This window comes from Oncorhynchus mykiss, chromosome 13 (genome assembly GCF_057628025.1).
Source record: "Oncorhynchus mykiss isolate SJ-2025 chromosome 13, ASM5762802v1, whole genome shotgun sequence".
In the NCBI taxonomy this organism is placed as follows: Eukaryota; Metazoa; Chordata; class Actinopteri; order Salmoniformes; family Salmonidae; genus Oncorhynchus; species Oncorhynchus mykiss.
This window is the reverse complement of record NC_143034.1, coordinates 11,076,246-11,093,057: the sequence shown is the minus strand read 5'-3', so window position 1 is coordinate 11,093,057 and position 16,812 is coordinate 11,076,246. Positions and strand designations below refer to the sequence as shown.

The 16,812-nt window shown below is 41.5% G+C and overlaps 1 protein-coding gene across 4 annotated transcripts; it reads right to left on the bottom strand.

The window, feature by feature from the left end:
- Nucleotides 1-3,071: 3,071 nt before the first annotated feature.
- Nucleotides 3,072-14,537, bottom strand: LOC110494877 (uncharacterized). Of its 4 annotated transcripts, none has more exons than XR_016485615.1 (6): nt 13,702-14,537; nt 11,105-11,224; nt 8,151-8,282; nt 6,924-7,242; nt 3,966-6,831; nt 3,072-3,885 (listed from the first exon to the last, which is right to left on the bottom strand). XR_016485615.1 is itself a non-coding variant. In XM_036940056.2 (5 exons), the coding sequence occupies exons 2-5, from the start codon at nt 11,208-11,210 to the stop codon at nt 6,093-6,095; spliced, it is 1,296 nt and encodes a 431-aa protein (XP_036795951.2). In that variant the 5' UTR covers nt 11,211-11,224; nt 13,759-13,987; the 3' UTR covers nt 4,890-6,092. The 4 variants fall into 4 exon arrangements, 2 of the variants coding, with proteins under 2 accessions (XP_036795951.2, XP_090051218.1); XR_016485616.1 differs by having other exon boundaries at nt 13,952-14,501; XM_036940056.2 differs by lacking the exon at nt 3,072-3,885 and having other exon boundaries at nt 4,890-6,831; nt 13,759-13,987.
- Nucleotides 14,538-16,812: the final 2,275 nt, after the last annotated feature.

Sequence of the window (16,812 nt, the reverse complement as noted above, 5' to 3'; positions counted from 1 at the left end):
AATTTACCCACGAAGTAACAGCCAAAACACCCACAGGCCCTATAATTTACCCACGAAGTAACAACCAAAACACCACAGGCCCAATAATTTACCCACGAAGTAACAACCAAAACACCACAGGCCCTATAATTTACCCACGAAGTAACAACCAAAACACCACAGGCCCTATAATTTACCACGAAGTAACAACCAAAACACCACAGGCCCTATAATTTACCCACGAAGTAACAACCAAAACACCACAGGCCCTATAATTTACCCACGAAGTAACAGCCAAAACACCACAGGCCCTATAATTTACCCACGAAGTAACAACCAAAACACCACAGGCCCTATAATTTACTCACGAAGTAACAGCCAAAACACCACAGGCCCTATAATTTACCCACGAAGTAACAGCCAAAACACCACAGGCCCTATAATTTACCCACGAAGTAACAACCAAAACACCACAGGCCCTATAATTTACCCACGAAGTAACAACCAAAACACCACAGGCCCTATAATTTACCCACGAAGTAACAGCCAAAACACCCACAGGCCCTATAATTTACCCACGAAGTAACAACCAAAACACCACAGGCCCTATAATTTACCCACAAAGTAACAACCAAAACACCACAGGCCCTATAATTTACCCACGAAGTAACAACCAAAACACCACAGGCCCTATAATTTACCCACGAAGTAACAACCAAAACACCACAGGCCCTATAATTTACCACAAAGTAACAACCAAAACACCACAGGCCCTATAATTTACCCACGAAGTAACAACCAAAACTCCACAGGCCCTATAATTTACCCACGAAGTAACAACCAAAACACCACAGGCCCTATAATTTACCCACAAAGTAACAACCAAAACACCCACAGGCCCTATAATTTACCACGAAGTAACAACCAAAACACCACAGGCCCTATAATTTACCACGAAGTAACAACCAAAACACCACAGGCCCTATAATTTACCCACGAAATAACAACCAAAACACCACAGGCCCTATAATTTACCACGAAGTAACAACCAAAACACCACAGGCCCTATAATTTACCCACGAAGTAACAACCAAAACACCACAAGCCCTATAATTTACCACGAAGTAACAGCCAAAACACCACAGGCCCTATAATTTACCACGAAGTAACAGCCAAAACACCACAGGCCCTATAATTTACCACGAAGTAACAGCCAAAACACCACAGGCCCTATAATTTACCACGAAGTAACAGCCAAAACACCACAGGCCCTATAATTTACCACGAAGTAACAGCCAAAACACCACAGGCCCTATAATTTACCACGAAGTAACAACCAAAACACCCACAGGCCCTACAATTTACCCACGAAGTAACAACCAAAACACCCACAGGCCCTATAATTTACCCACGAAGTAACAACCAAAACACCCACAGGCCCTATAATTTACCACGAAGTAACAACCAAAACACCACAGGCCCTATAATTTACCCACGAAGTAACAACCAAAACACCACAAGCCCTATAATTTACCACGAAGTAACAGCCAAAACACCACAGGCCCTATAATTTACCACGAAGTAACAGCCAAAACACCACAGGCCCTATAATTTACCACGAAGTAACAGCCAAAACACCACAGGCCCTATAATTTACCACGAAGTAACAACCAAAACACCCACAGGCCCTACAATTTACCCACGAAGTAACAACCAAAACACCCACAGGCCCTATAATTTACCCACGAAGTAACAACCAAAACACCCACAGGCCCTATAATTTACCACGAAGTAACAACCAAAACACCACAGGCCCTATAATTTACCCACGAAGTAACAACCAAAACACCACAAGCCCTATAATTTACCACGAAGTAACAGCCAAAACACCACAGGCCCTATAATTTACCACGAAGTAACAGCCAAAACACCACAGGCCCTATAATTTACCACGAAGTAACAGCCAAAACACCACAGGCCCTATAATTTACCACGAAGTAACAACCAAAACACCCACAGGCCCTATAATTTACCACGAAGTAACAACCAAAACACCACAGGCCCTATAATTTACCACGAAGTAACAACCAAAACACCACAGGCCCTATAATTTACCACGAAGTAACAGCCAAAACACCACAGGCCCTATAATTTACTACGAAGTAACAACCAAAACACCACAGGCCCTACAATTTACCCACGAAGTAACAGCATGCTCAGTTTTCCTTTAAAAGGGTTCTTACCATCGAAGGGTACATTTTTGGACACCAGGAATCTATGTGCAGCCAGCCGACTGGAATATAATGAAGCCTGCTAGCACAGCGCTTCAGTTATCAGCATCCCATCCCATCTCATCTCACCCCATCCCATCCCATCTCATCCCATCTCATCCCATCCCATCCCATCTCATCCCATCTAATCCCATCCCATCCCATCCCATCTCATCCCATCTCATCTCATCCCATCTCATCTCATCTCATCTCATCCCATCCCATCTCATCCCAGAACGTATTCTCCCTTGTTCTCTGGTATTGCATCACCCTCTTGTGGACAAACTGACACCAAACCAAAATAGAAGTGAATGTCTAGAGTAGTGTTTCCCAGTCCTGGGGACCCGAGGGGAGCACCTTTTGGTTTTTCCCCGAGCACAACACAGCTGATTCAAACAATCAACTTAACATTAAGCTGTATTTTAAATCAGCTGTGTAGTGCTCGGGCAAAAACCAAAACGTGCATCCCTTGGGATGCCCAGGACCGAGTTTGGTTAACACGACTCTAGAGCAGTGAGTGTTTCCTAATCCAGGTCCTCCTGGGGAACGTGTCCTGGCACATTAAGCCTTTGATTATTTGAATCAGGTTTGTTAATGTTGAGTTGATTAGATTAAGCAGTTGTGTAGTGATAGTAGAGGCAAAAACAGAAATGTGGACCTTCTGCTTCCCCAGGACCAGGATGAACAAACACTGGTCTAGAGATCATGGTCTGACATTCTCGCCATGAAGTCGATACAACATCTCCGATATGATCTTGTTCTTTATGTTTCCAGTTGTATCACAGATTGTATTTGTAATGAAACAATATTCTGACTCCTTGATTGGGTTTGTAGGATTTATTTAAATATATACACTACCGTTCAAAAGTTTGGGGTCACTTAGAAATGTCCTTGTTTTTGAAAGAAAGGCAATACATTTTTGTCCATTTAAAATAATATCAAATTGATCAGAAATACAGTGCAGACATTGTTAATGTTGTAAATGACTGAAAACAGAATATTTTTAATTGAATATCTACATAGGTGTCAGCAACCATCACTCCTGTGTTCCAATGGCACATTGTGTTAGATAATCCACCTTTATCATTTTAAAAGGCTAATTGATCATTAGAAAAACCCTTTTGCAATTATGTTAGCACAGCTGAAAACGGTTGTTCTGATTAAAGAAGCAATTAAACTGGCCTTCTTTAGACTAGTTGAGTATCTGGAGCATCAGCATTTGTGGGTTCGATTACAGGCTCAAAATGGCCAGAAACAAAATAACTTTCTTCTAAAACTCGTCAGTCTATTCTTGTTCTGAGAAATGAAGGCTATTCCATGCGAGAAATTGCCAAGAAACTGAAGATCTCGTACAACGCTGTGTACTACTCTCTTCACAGAACAGAGCAAACTGGCTCTAACCAGAATAGAAAGGGGAGTGGGAGGCGCCGGTGCACAACTGAGCAAGAAGACAAGTACATTAGAATGTCTAGTTTGAGAAACAGACGCCTCACAAGTCCTCAACTGGCAGCTTCATTAAATAGTACCCGCAAAACACCAGTCTCAACGTCAATAGTGAAGAGGTGATTCCGGGGTGCTGGCCTTCTTGGCAGTAAACTATCAGAGTATATCCTAGAATCCAGTAGAATCATGTAACCTATCAGAGTATATCCTAGAATCCAGTAGAATCATGTAACCTATCAGGGTATATCCTAGAATCCAGTAGAATCATGTAACCTATCAGGGTATATCCTAGAATCATAATGTATCAGATTATATCCTAGAATCTAGTAGAATAGTAATAATGTAAACTATCAGAGTATATACTAGAATACAGCACACTGTAATCATAATGTAACCTGTCAGAGTATTTCCTAGTGTCTACAGAATAAAGTATACCCTACCATACAAAGTTTATCATTGTATACTTATAGAATGACTGGGGCAAGGCAAGGGTAGCCTATAATATAGGGTCGATTGGCAACAGTAATGGTCTAGTCCATCATTAGCCCAATGGGTGGGCCTGTCTGAATGTTTTTGTTGTGCAGAATGGCCATTATTTGGCTAATAATGGGGGCCTCAATGGGGGAAAAAAAAGTAAACGATGTGGAAGCCTCGAGGACAAATATGGGCTTTTGTGCAGGGTTGGGGTCAATTCCAGTCAATTCAGAAAGTAAACTATTCCAATTCCACATTTCCCTCATTGAAAAGTATTGAAGAGAATTGACATTTCAGTGTACTGAATTGACTGGAATTTAAATGAAGTAAATACCTACTGCAATTCCAACCCACAAAACCTCCGTTTAGATTTTGAAACCTAAAAATAACTTGCCTAGCTAACAGCTAAATGTTGTTTTTACTTTGTATTCTAATTGAGGCTCCACATGTTGTCATGGAAAATATGAATGTTATTTCCAACAGCCAAGGAGCAACTCCGCCATAAATCCAGTGCATATTGAACACTGAGATTGCTGAAAGCATAGAAATATGAATAGAATGGGCTTGGAAGCTCTAACCCTGGCAAACTCATGGGTACACTTGCAAATAATGGCTGCCTTCTATTGTGATGCAATAATGTTCATGGTATTTTGGAAATGTTCTATCAGCTGATGCTGGGTTGCCATGGTAATGTAAAATGTTCATTCAAATGATACTAACTGATGTGGCTCATGCAATGGAATGTATTTATTTTAACATCAACAAATCACAGCACAGATTAAAGGGTACACTTCCTGCTTTTACTTCCTGGCATGGATACACTCAAAATGGCTGCCACCCATTATGCCATCATTGACTTGAATGTGGACACCTTTCTATTCTTATTTCTATGGCTGAAAGGCCAGTCTCTTTGGGAGTGACGAGGAGTGGGATGTTAGCTGGAGAGACTGTTACCTAGACTACAGATAATGGGTTTCATTCCAGGACTTTTTGGGGACCAACAATTGATTCCCATTCAAAATCCTATTTTTCCTAACCCCTAAACCCTAACTGTGAACCTAACCCCTAAGCCTAAAATAACCTTTTTACAAGTGAAGACTGAAAAAAGTCCTTCTCTGGATTTTAGTTAGTTTACTATTCATGAGGACTTCTGGTACTCACAAGTATAGTAAAACGTGTACTCGCACACACACACACACATACAAAACACAAGCCTATTAAATGTACCATTAAAATAGTTATGTCAGACGTATGAAGATCATTGTTCAGTGTTGATTAAAATGGGACGAGGCGTAGACCAGAGGGCTAAACTACAAAGACCATTCAATGAGTCAGCCTGTCTAAATACTCTGATATGACCTTTTCTTGTTTTTAGAAAGAGAAGCTTGGAATTGGCATTGTTTAACTGACTCAACCAACCACGCATATCTCATTTTGAATGCATTAATTAGTCAGAAAAATCAATAGATATTTATGGTTGCTTATTAAAGTTATCCAGCTAACTAATTGATCCTGCTTTGTAGTACACCTCCTCTATACACATATGTCATTTTAATACTCACAAGCAGATCCCTACTGCAAGCTATTAAAGTTAATTAAATTATTTTTGTTGGTTCTGGGTTGCTGACATTAATAATAACAGTCATTTAGTAGATGCTTTTATCCAAAGCAACTTACAGTCAGTCAGTCATGCATGCACACATTCACGTATGGGTGGTCCCAGGAATTGAACCCACAATCCTAGTATTAATATTAGTAGTGTTAACTATTAGTAGTATTAATATTAGTACTATTAATATTAGTCGTATTCATATTAGTAGTATTAATATTAGTAGTAGTAGTACATCACTACAGTTGCTGCTCTTTCAAAGCACACAGAGACGTCTTCCTTATGTGTATCCAGCGTGTGTCAGTCCGTTGTGTGTGTTAGTCCGGTGTGTGTCTTAGTCCGGTGTGTGTGTGTGTGTGTGTCTTCTGGTGTTTTCTGAGTCTCCAGATGTGCAGAAAGCGTTTGCCACAGACCAGACACTGGAAGGGCCTCTCTCCTGTGTGAATGAGCTGATGCTCTTTTAAACTAGAAGATGTGGAGAGACTGGCCCCGCAGTCGGCACAGTGGTGAAGTTTCTCCCCTGTGTGAGTCCGATGGTGTGCCCTCATGTTACCCCTCTGTGAGAAACCCTTCCCACACACGGGGCAGTGGAATGGTTTCTCTCCAGTGTGAATCCGCTGGTGAGATTTCAACTGCTGCAAGTCAATGAAGCTTTTCCCACAATCAGTGCAGAGGTGAGGTCTCTCCCCCGTGTGGATGAGAAGGTGCCTCTTCAGAGTCTCTGACCGGGAATAGGCCTTCCCACAGTCAGGGCAGCGGTGCGGTTTCTCTCCCGTGTGAGCGCGTTGGTGCCGTCGAAGCTCGGATGGTTTGGGGAAGCAGATCCCGCAGTCAGCACAGCGGTGGGGTCTCTCCAGCTTCCCTTGGTGAGCCTGCTCGTGCACTTTCCGGTGACGGTCGTCGGCAAAGCTCTTCCCGCACTGGGAGCAAGGGAACGGTTTCTCTCCGGTGTGTCCTCGCTCGTGCCGAACCAGGCCGGATAACTTCTTGAAGGTCTTGCCACATTTAGGACACGGGTGGTCCATCCTCTTTCTCCTCTGGTGTACGGGCTGGTGCCTTAGATTAGAACACTATTGTTATGGTCTACACAGTTAATTGTCCATGAATTTTTTACAGAACAGAAATGGGTCTTTGGTGTTCTGGCTTACCTTCTGAGGCGCGACAGCTTCTCAAACGTCTTGCCACACTGTTGACACTGGTGAGTCGGCTTCTCGGCGCTCTTGTGTGTTCCCCTGTGTTTCTTCAGGACTGAGAGGTTGCCAAAAGACTGGTTGCAGTCGGGGCACGGGTGCTTGCTCTTCCTCAAGTGTGACGGCTCGTGCCTCTTCAGACGCGACAGCCTCTCAAAGGTTTTACCGCAGTCGGGGCACTGGTGGAGTTTCTTTACTGTGTTCTTATTCTTTGGTGCTTTGGGTTCTCCCACCTTCACTACCACAGCGGGACTTGGTGTGTAGTCGGTGTCTGAACCTAGACAGACAAGGGAATAGATTTAGCCTGGTTAAAACATTGGTTAATGTCTGGATTAACCAGGCTAGAATTTTTTAGTTTAGAGTAAACAAAAAATGTGTGTGTGTGTGTGTGTGTGTGTGTGTGTGTGTGAGTGAGTGAGACAAGACACAGGTAGTTATTGGGTGGGCAGTCACTCAATGTCGGGCATATTACACAATGTACGTGACATATACTATTAAAGGCCCAATACAGCCGTTTTTGACTGAATATCAAATCATTTCTCGGTAACAATTAAGTACCTTACTGTAATAGTTTCCCATTAAAGTTGTCAAAAATAAACAAAAATAGCTTTGTAGCAACAACAAAAAAATCTCATGCAAGAATCTTGCTAGTTCTGTCTGGGAGGGGCCGAATTGGAGGGAATTGTCACCTGAAAACGATCTGTTATTGGTAGAGAGGTTTGGGACTCTGTTATTGGTCTATTAACTCCACCCATACAAAATCTGCTGATTAGAAGATGTAGATCAGGGGGTGGACAACTCCAGTCCTTGAGGGCCTGATTGGTGTCACACTTTTTCTCCATCCCTAGCAAACACAGCTGATTAATCAATCTGCATTCTAAACTGAAAATCATGATTAGGTGATTATTGGAGTCTGGTGTGTTAGCTGGGGCAAAACTGTGACACCAATCAGGCCCTCGAGGACTGGAATTGCCCATCCCCTGGTGTAGATGGCATTTTCAATCAGCAACTATCAAGAAATAACACTGGTCATATATATATTACACTTTTACAGTGTTATATTTATAGAACAGCTGATGAAACTGACACAAAACAAAGAAAGGCTGAATTTTGACCACAACTGGGCCTTTAACACAATGCTACGGACATTACTATGAAACTGATAATGTTCTCCCCAAACCCAACCTCGGTCAACCATGTCCTCCTCATCATCCTCATCTTCCTCCTCCTCTTTGACAATCACATTGAATGTTGGTTTTCTTGCCTCACTGAGGCCTGGAAGGTCATCTGGTTCCAACTCAGACTTATCAACAGCACCTGGGGAGGGAATAGAATTAGGTTCATTTCTAAATCCCCTTAATAGCAAAATCCCAGTTGGAAGAATCCCAAGATCAGGAGAGAAGCAGGAAATCGGTGAATTCTCCAGCTAAGATTTCTGGAAAATCTGGGAATTTTTGGCGAGTTATGGGAATTGTGCCTAACTGGCCTTATTGTCAACACTAGCTAGGTTTGTTACAATATGGCATTTCCATGGTAATGGATTGACACGGACTCAGATTTTTCCACTTTAAAATGTATGCCTAACAAACACCATTGAAATCAAAGTTTAACAAACCATATCACTCTATTTTAACAATTTACACTGAAAATGTTACTATAAAACACATTTTCTAGAAGAACTGTGCAGATCCAAAGTTTGGTAACAGAATTTCAGTAAAATAACCCTCAGCTTTTTTATGGAACCAAGATAAAGTTTGATCATACAGTTACTGTTCCCCTTCCCCTCTTGAATTCATTATTAAGGGGCCATCACCATGACTTTAATACACCAATGGTAACATGATATTCTCTTACCCAATTAAAAAAATGGTGGAAGCCCTCAATGACAACATCCACGCTAAAACAGGTGATATACATCTAAAGTCCTCTGTGGTTTGAGCAGAAATCAAAACGTTGCTTATTTCTAATATTAAGGATATAAAATGGTTGGGGAAAGTATACAGTTGAAGTCGGACATTTACATACCCCTTAGCCAAATACATTAAAACTCAGTTTCACAATTCCTGACATTTAATCCTAGTAAAAATTCCCTGTTTTAGGTGAGTTAGGATCACCACTTCAGAATAATAGTAGAGAGAATGATTTATTTCAGCCTTTACTTCTTTCATCACATTCCCAGTGTGTCAGAAGTTTACATACACCCAATTAGTATTTGTTAGCATTGCCTTTAAATTGTTTAACTTGGGTCAAACGTTTTGGGTAGCCTTCCACAAGCTTCCCGCAATAAGTTGGGTGAATTTTGGCCCATTCCTTCTGACAGAGCTGGTGTAACTGAGTCAAGTTTGTAGGCCTTCTTGCTCTGCCCACAAATGTTCTATGGGATTGAGGTCAGGGCTTTGTGATGGCCACTCCAATCCCTTGACTTTGTTGTCCTTAAACCATTTTGCCACAACTTTGGAAGTATGCTTGGGGTCATTGTCCATTTGGAAGACCCATTTGTGACCAAGCTTTAACTTCCTGACTGATGTCTTGAGCTGTTGCTTCGATATATCCACAATTTTCCTCCCTCATGATGCCATTTATTTTGTGAAGTGCACCAGTCCCCCCTGCAGCAAAGCACCCCCACAACATGATGCTGCCACCCCCGTGCTTCACAATTGGGATGGTGTTCTTTGGCTTGCAAGCCTCAACCTATTTCTGCCAACATAACGATGGTCTTTATGGCCATTTTTGTTTCATCAGACCAGAGGACATTTCTCCAAAAAGTACAATCTTTGTCCCCATGTGCAGTTGCAAACCGTAGTCTGGCTTTTTTATGGCAGTTTTGGAACAGTGGCTTCTTCCTTGCTGAGCGGCCTTTCAGGTTCTGTCGATATAGGACTCGTTTACTGTGGATATAGATATCTTTATACCGGTTTCCTCCAGCATCTTCCCAAGGTCCTTTGCTGTTGTTCTGGGATTGATTTGCACTTTTCGCACCAAAGTACGTTCATCTCTAAGAGACAGAACGCATCTCCTTCCTGAGCAGTGTGACGGCTGCATGGTCCTATGGTGTTTATACTTGTGTAATATTGTTTGTACAGATGAACGAGGTACCTTCAGGCATTTGGAAATTGCTCCCAAGGATGAACCAGACTTGTGGAGGTCTACCATTTTTTCCCCTGCGGTCTTGGCTTATTTCTTTTGATTTTCCCATGATGTCAAGCAAAGAGGCACTGAGTTTGAAGGTAGGCCTTGAAATACATCCACATGTACACCTCAAATTGACTCAAATTATATAAATTAGCTTATCACAAGCTTCTAAAGCCATGACATCATTTCCTGGAATTTTCCAAGCTGTTTAAAGGCACAGTCAACTTGGTGTATGTAAACATCTGACCCACTGGAATTGTGATACAGTGAATTATAAGTGAAATAATCTGTCTGTAAACAATTGTTGGAAAAATGACTTGTGTCATGCACAAGTAGATGTCCTAACCAACTTGCAAAAACTACAGTTTGTTAACAAGAAATTTGTGGAGTGATTGAAAAACGAGTTAATGACTCCAACCTAAGTGTATGTAAACTTCTGACTTCAACTGTATATGCCTTAATTTCTCAAAAATATAGACTCAGCTTTCATTTGTCACCAGATTTGACATTCTCCTATGACCTTTACATGTTGGTGCTCATGGGTCATTTTACATGGAAATGGGACATGTGGTCTAGTGGTCTAAGCCGCTGGCTCCAGAACAAATATACCGTTGGTGGTGTTCCGTACCGACAGATGCGCAGGCGTTGCATTGCGTCAACCAATGGTTTCGCGCCACATCATCGACTAGTCAGTCTGGCATCAAATTGATATATCACATGATGTGGTTAGCTGGTATGTTAAACACCCATCCAGCCGTTGTGAGATCTGACATGATGGCATGTTTTCAGGCAGTAACCTCCCACCACCGTGTACTCCAGTAGCATGTGTACCGCTGTGGTCCACTTCTATTTCAGAACGCTTTCCTTTCTACTCTATCCTACCCAATGAAACAGAACATATGAGAGGAGTGGCACTGCCTCACTTCTTAAAACACTTTTAAAGTAGGAAAAAACATGTTATTTATATATATATATATATATATATATATATATATATCCTAGTTTACCTTCATGACTGTAGTCCATTTGTGAGGGCTGGTCAGGGTTGCACCAGCTGTGTGTAACGTCATCATCACTAGTGGGTTCGTCTTTAACACTGATGTGAGGATCCATATACGGTGCTTTATCTGTAGGTGTGATGGCATGCACACGCACACACACACACACACAAATGAAGTGAAATGTTACGTTTTGGCGACAGTAGGCAGGTTTCCATTGACCCAGCAACGTCGCAAAAAATATCATTGCGACATGTGTAATGGAAACGGCAGATCTAGGAGAACTTTTCTAAACATCAACAACATTTGTATCTGTTTCGACATGGATAGATTTGTCTTTTGCCAAACTTTCTTTACTACAAGACATGATGATTGAAAGTGGGTTTTTTTTCAAAGAAATTATAGCAGGATAATGTTGAAGGTAACTATATATAAAACTTCACATTTAATTGAAAATGCCTACTGCCTGCAAAATCTATTTTTTCAACTAAAAATTATGTTTTTTTTTTAGGACTGATTTTCCTAACTTTCAAGAATACCTGAATTGCTTTGCCTCGCAAGTTTCCCCATCCAATTATTTAAGATCTACAGGAGAGCAAGTTACCCAATGATCTACCGCATATATTTTTACACACACACTAGATGACAGAGGGCGCTGTGTTGAAGCCACCGTGTTGCCATCTTGACACTCTCCCACCATTGTAAATAATATTTCGGAAGCTACAGAAAGGCTCCATTCGTTTTTGACACGTGAATTCCATTACAGACATTTTAATGTATACTTTTAAATGATGTGACCTAAAATGTAAAAATATAAAAACATGTTCCTTAAAGTAGATCACTAGTGTTATTGTCCTCACTAAAACAAAAATACACGTAATTGGACATTTGATTGAAATACTGTAGAATGCCATTCATTCCTATGGAGAACTGCTCCTACTAGGGAGTGCCAATATGGATGACCAACAGCTTCAAAGCCTCTCAATGGCCCACACATAGCATCAGCAATCCAGAGTTTATATACATCATTGCACTTACCCCATTCATAGACGCCAACTGTTTTTGCACCTATTTGTGATAGTATCTTCTGACGAGGGAGTTTTGTTAAGAGCCTAGCTTAAGGTACCGTTTTGGAAACATAAATAACTTATAAAACAACACCTTCATAAGGTTAGTGTTCCACGTGGCCATATTATATCCATGTTACAGCGTTTGTTTACAGAAAACAGAGGTGACCACCTGTGCTATATTGCTATGTTTCTAACACACCTGCACAATGAAATGTTGCGTTTGCCTTGCAGCATCGTGTTGCGGAGGCAGTTGCAGTGCGTTCGGTGTGGTTCATACGTTGAACGTATGCGTCAAACTGTCAGTGTAGACGGCTTGACAGAAATGGCAGCAGAAGGTGAATGTTGAACTTTGGTTGCATACATATCCAGATGATGCTGCATACTATTTTGCGCAATGTCACGGTCGGTGTGTTCGAACCGTATCTAGCGTGCTTCAAACACTTGTACGCGTAACTCGGGGAGTGTAGTTTCGTCAGATGGAGGCACCTATATCTGTATGAATCTGTGCAAAATATTTTTTATTTCAAGTATTTTTTTCTCGCTAATGAAAGGCCATATGTTTCGAGAGCGATGATTACCAAATCGTATTAGTCACATGCACCGAATACAACAGGTGAAATGCTTACTTACAAGACCCTAACAAACAATGCAGTTACAAGAAATACAGATAATAATAAGAGAAAAGTAACATTATTAAAGAGCAGCATGAAATAACAGGGAGAGTAAACAGGGGGGTACCGATACATTTGCCTGGAAACCCAACATTGAATTGGTTAGAATTCTATGTCAGCAAGAAATTAGCTTTTGAATAATGAACGTTTCCTCTCACGACCTCTATTTTATTTAACTAGGCAAGTCAGTTAAGAACAAATTCTTATTTTCAATGACGACATAGGAACAGTGGGTAAACTGCCTTGTTCAGGGGCAGAACGATAGATGTTTACCTTGTCAGCTCGGGGATTCGATCTTGAAACCTTCCGGTTACTAGTCAAACGCTAGGTTACCTGACGCCCCGCTATAGGCCAGAATGTTGAATACAATTACCGGTGTCTGTGCAAAAGTTGATGTAATTATACTTTCCTATCGATATGTTTCACATTCCTACCACCAAAGGGACCAACCGCACGGACCACCGGTAGGCCTACCTTAAAATAGATTTGTATTCAACATTCTCGCTTGTGGAGGTCGCGAGAGGAAACTTTCATGATTCAAACGCTCATTTCGGATGGACGTAGAATTCTAGGGAATTCAATGTCGGGTTTCCAGGCAACTGTCGCATCTATCTTCTATGCGAACTTTGTAAATGTCGACAAATCACTGGACAAGTTCACGGAAACATAACTAGTGACACAAAGGAGATAAGTCACTCACAACATAGAGCTGGTAGGCAGAGGCATAATGTTTAACGTTATTACAGATCTGATGTTTACAGACATAAAAGACCGAAGGCTACAATTAGCAATGACATGATGATGATAACGGCGGAAATATTACGGTTTATTTTTGTGAACATGTTGCCACTATTTCAGCACTCACCAATAAAGGCCAGCTTCTGACGTTAACAGTACTGCAGCAAACAAAACAGCCACCCACCTATGCTAACGATGCTAGTACTTCTGTTAGCTTGCTCTCTCTGTTTCTGTCCTTTTCATAGAGTTCTAGCTATTTAGATGATCTCGCATTCTAGTAGGGGCAGTAATCCTTAAATCAGCAACGTATCAAGTCACGTCTCATATATAAATATATTTATTATAACTTGGAAAACGCGGAGTTGCTAGCCACCTACCTGATGGCAGCACAAATATTACGCCACTTCCGGTTTTAGTACGGAACGGAAGTTTACAGTCCTACTGGAGCTCAACCTTTTCTCCCCAAACGATTAATAGCAAAGACTTTTCAACGTTAAATGTGAGTTTAGGAGTTGACTAATGTGCGACTAAAGCTTGCATGGCGCACAGTAAACATGAGGTTTACTGCAGGTAGCTAGCTGCTAGCCAAAGGTAGCTTTTTTTTTGTTACTAGCTAACGTTAGCTAGCTGCACCAGTATCTTGGTAGAGGAGACGTTGGATTTGACGAATATCCTCTCTTGTCCAATAATTTACAATTTATTGCCCCATTAGACAACTCTGCAACCGTTATAATGTCAAAATACGTTCGCTCCGATTTGGAAAATCGTTTTGAACAGCCATCCAAGTCGGATACTAGGGTATCTTTCTAGAGCTCCGACCTGAAGTTCACTAACGTCATTATTTAACCTCGTTTCCCCCCCAGTTGTCCTGAAAGCACCAGTACTTCCAAAAAAGGTCTACATTCGAGAAGGGGGTAGCTGCCGCTCAATATGGCGACTGGAGTATTGGCGAGTGGGTGTGTCGAAAGCGCTCTGGTTTTGATGGATTTGCGCTCCGGTTTTTTTTCTTCCGTTTCTTACCACGCAATACTGTAAATTGACCTAATATACAGCGAGAGTTTGTACTTCTGTTTTGAAGCCAAAGGATGAGTCCGAGTCGCATTTCACTGTTAGTTTTATACAAACCATTTTTTTTGTACTGATGATGAGGGAAACGATACCTAGTCAGTTGTTCAACTGAATGCATTTAATCCAACCCCTCTGCTTCAAGCGCTGTATGCATGTGTTGACTATGACCCTGAAACTAGGTAGCTACTTCTCACGCCATTGCCGGACAGTAGTGTTGTTGCCATTCATGGCCTCCACATTGAGTCGAATGTATGTACATGTATCAAGGTGACAACTAGATGGTTATCAATATTAACTATCTAGAAAGGCACTATAGGAGTGTCATGGCAAAAACTAACAGATTGGCCAATAGCTTCTACCCGCAGACCATTTGGGCTCTCGAGTGGCGCAGCATCTCAGTGCAAGAGGCGTCACTATAGTCCCTGGTTCGAATCCAGGCTGTATCACATCTGGCCGTGATTGAGAGTCCCATAGAACACCGGTGCACTAGTCTACGGCTTATTGACTCATTGTGCAGCCCAATCAGCCATGTACAATCGTTTTGAGTGGCAAAAAATCTGCCCAATTAGCTGATTCGCTCTCCATACAACCACACTCCGGTTGCCATATTGGGCTGCAGCTACCCATACTTTCTCAAATCTTTGTCTTCTTCAGCGTTGTCTTCTTCAGTGGGGTTTTAGGGTGGACTACAACCTGAAAAGTTGTATTCCTGCCCTCTACTGGATTCAGAAAACAAAGGGTGGAAATCCAAAATAGAAAAGGGAAAAAAAGAAAAAAAACGTAATCCCCTCAAACGTCTGAAAAACAACATACAAAACAAAAACGTAAGTCATTCAGATTCCCTCAGAGCCCTACACATATCTGGGGACCTGAGAGGATGGAACTACTCCAGCCAGTATTCCGTGCAGCTGTCAAGGTCCCCTGTCGCGCATCGCTACCTTGCTGTCAAAGGTATAAAGAAAAATGTAGAAAACAACTATGTAAAGTAGCTTGAGCTACCACCACGGGGGGAAGTAAGGTGGTACGACGTCCCCGGCAAAATAAATAGTGGGGGTACGCCGTACTGGTAAAACATGAGACTTTCACAATAATTAAAACATGAGCCTTTCACAATAATTAAAACAAAATGTCAAACTGTAGGCTAGTAGACCCCTATTTATCACTACTGCCTGTCAGAGGCATGAACAACGAGCCAATGGCCTTAAACGGGTGGTGTGTAGCCTACGCTCCATAATGTCAGTGTTCTCGTCTAACCTAACACATTTAGCCAAGGCAGAGATGAGTGGCCGAAACGAGACTCACGCGGACAGCAGTGGACGCATAAATTCTGGCATAATGACAATCTCCAAATGTCATTACACTTTCTGGTGTTTTGTGTAACAGATGTCTCTTTCCATTCACGACTGTAGCCTAATAAAGGAGACCTTTTGAAGTGATTGTTTGACAATTAGATGAAAACATTATTTCATGACTGGTTGTGTTTATGCCACAATAAAACATTTACATTTATAAAGTCAAATCACAAATCTTTATGACTCACAGAGATGCTATTGAATTAAAGGGATTCTTAATGTAATTATATATTTTTCAATTGAACCTTTATTTAACTAGGCAAGTCATTTAAGAACACATTCTTATTTTCAATGACTGCCTAGGAACAGTGGGTTAACTGCCTCGCTCAGGGGCAAAACGACAGATTTGTACCTTGTCAGCTCGGGGATTTGATCTTGCAACCTTTAATTTACTAGTCCAACGTTATACTGTTACATTTAGCAACGGTTATGAACGAGGCCCCTGTGAGTTGTAGAATTTTGCCAGTACAGAGTGACATGCTTCAGTAAGGTTGGCTAAGTTTGGCTTTTTAGTCTTCATTGTCATGGTTATCAACTGTACACTCTAAAAAGAAAAGGTTCCTTGTGTATCCTTTAGGAGTTCTTCACATTGAAACTGTGGGGGAAGCCCTATAAATTCTTCACATTGAAACTGTGGGGGAAGCCCTATAAGTTATTCAAATTGAAACTGTGGGGGAAGCCCTATAAGTTCTTCACATTGAAACTGTGGGGGAAGCCCTATAAATTCTTCACATTGAAACTGTGGGGGAAGCCCTATAAGTTATTCAAATTGAAACTGTGGGGGAAGCCCTATAAGTTTTTCGAATTGAAACTGTGGG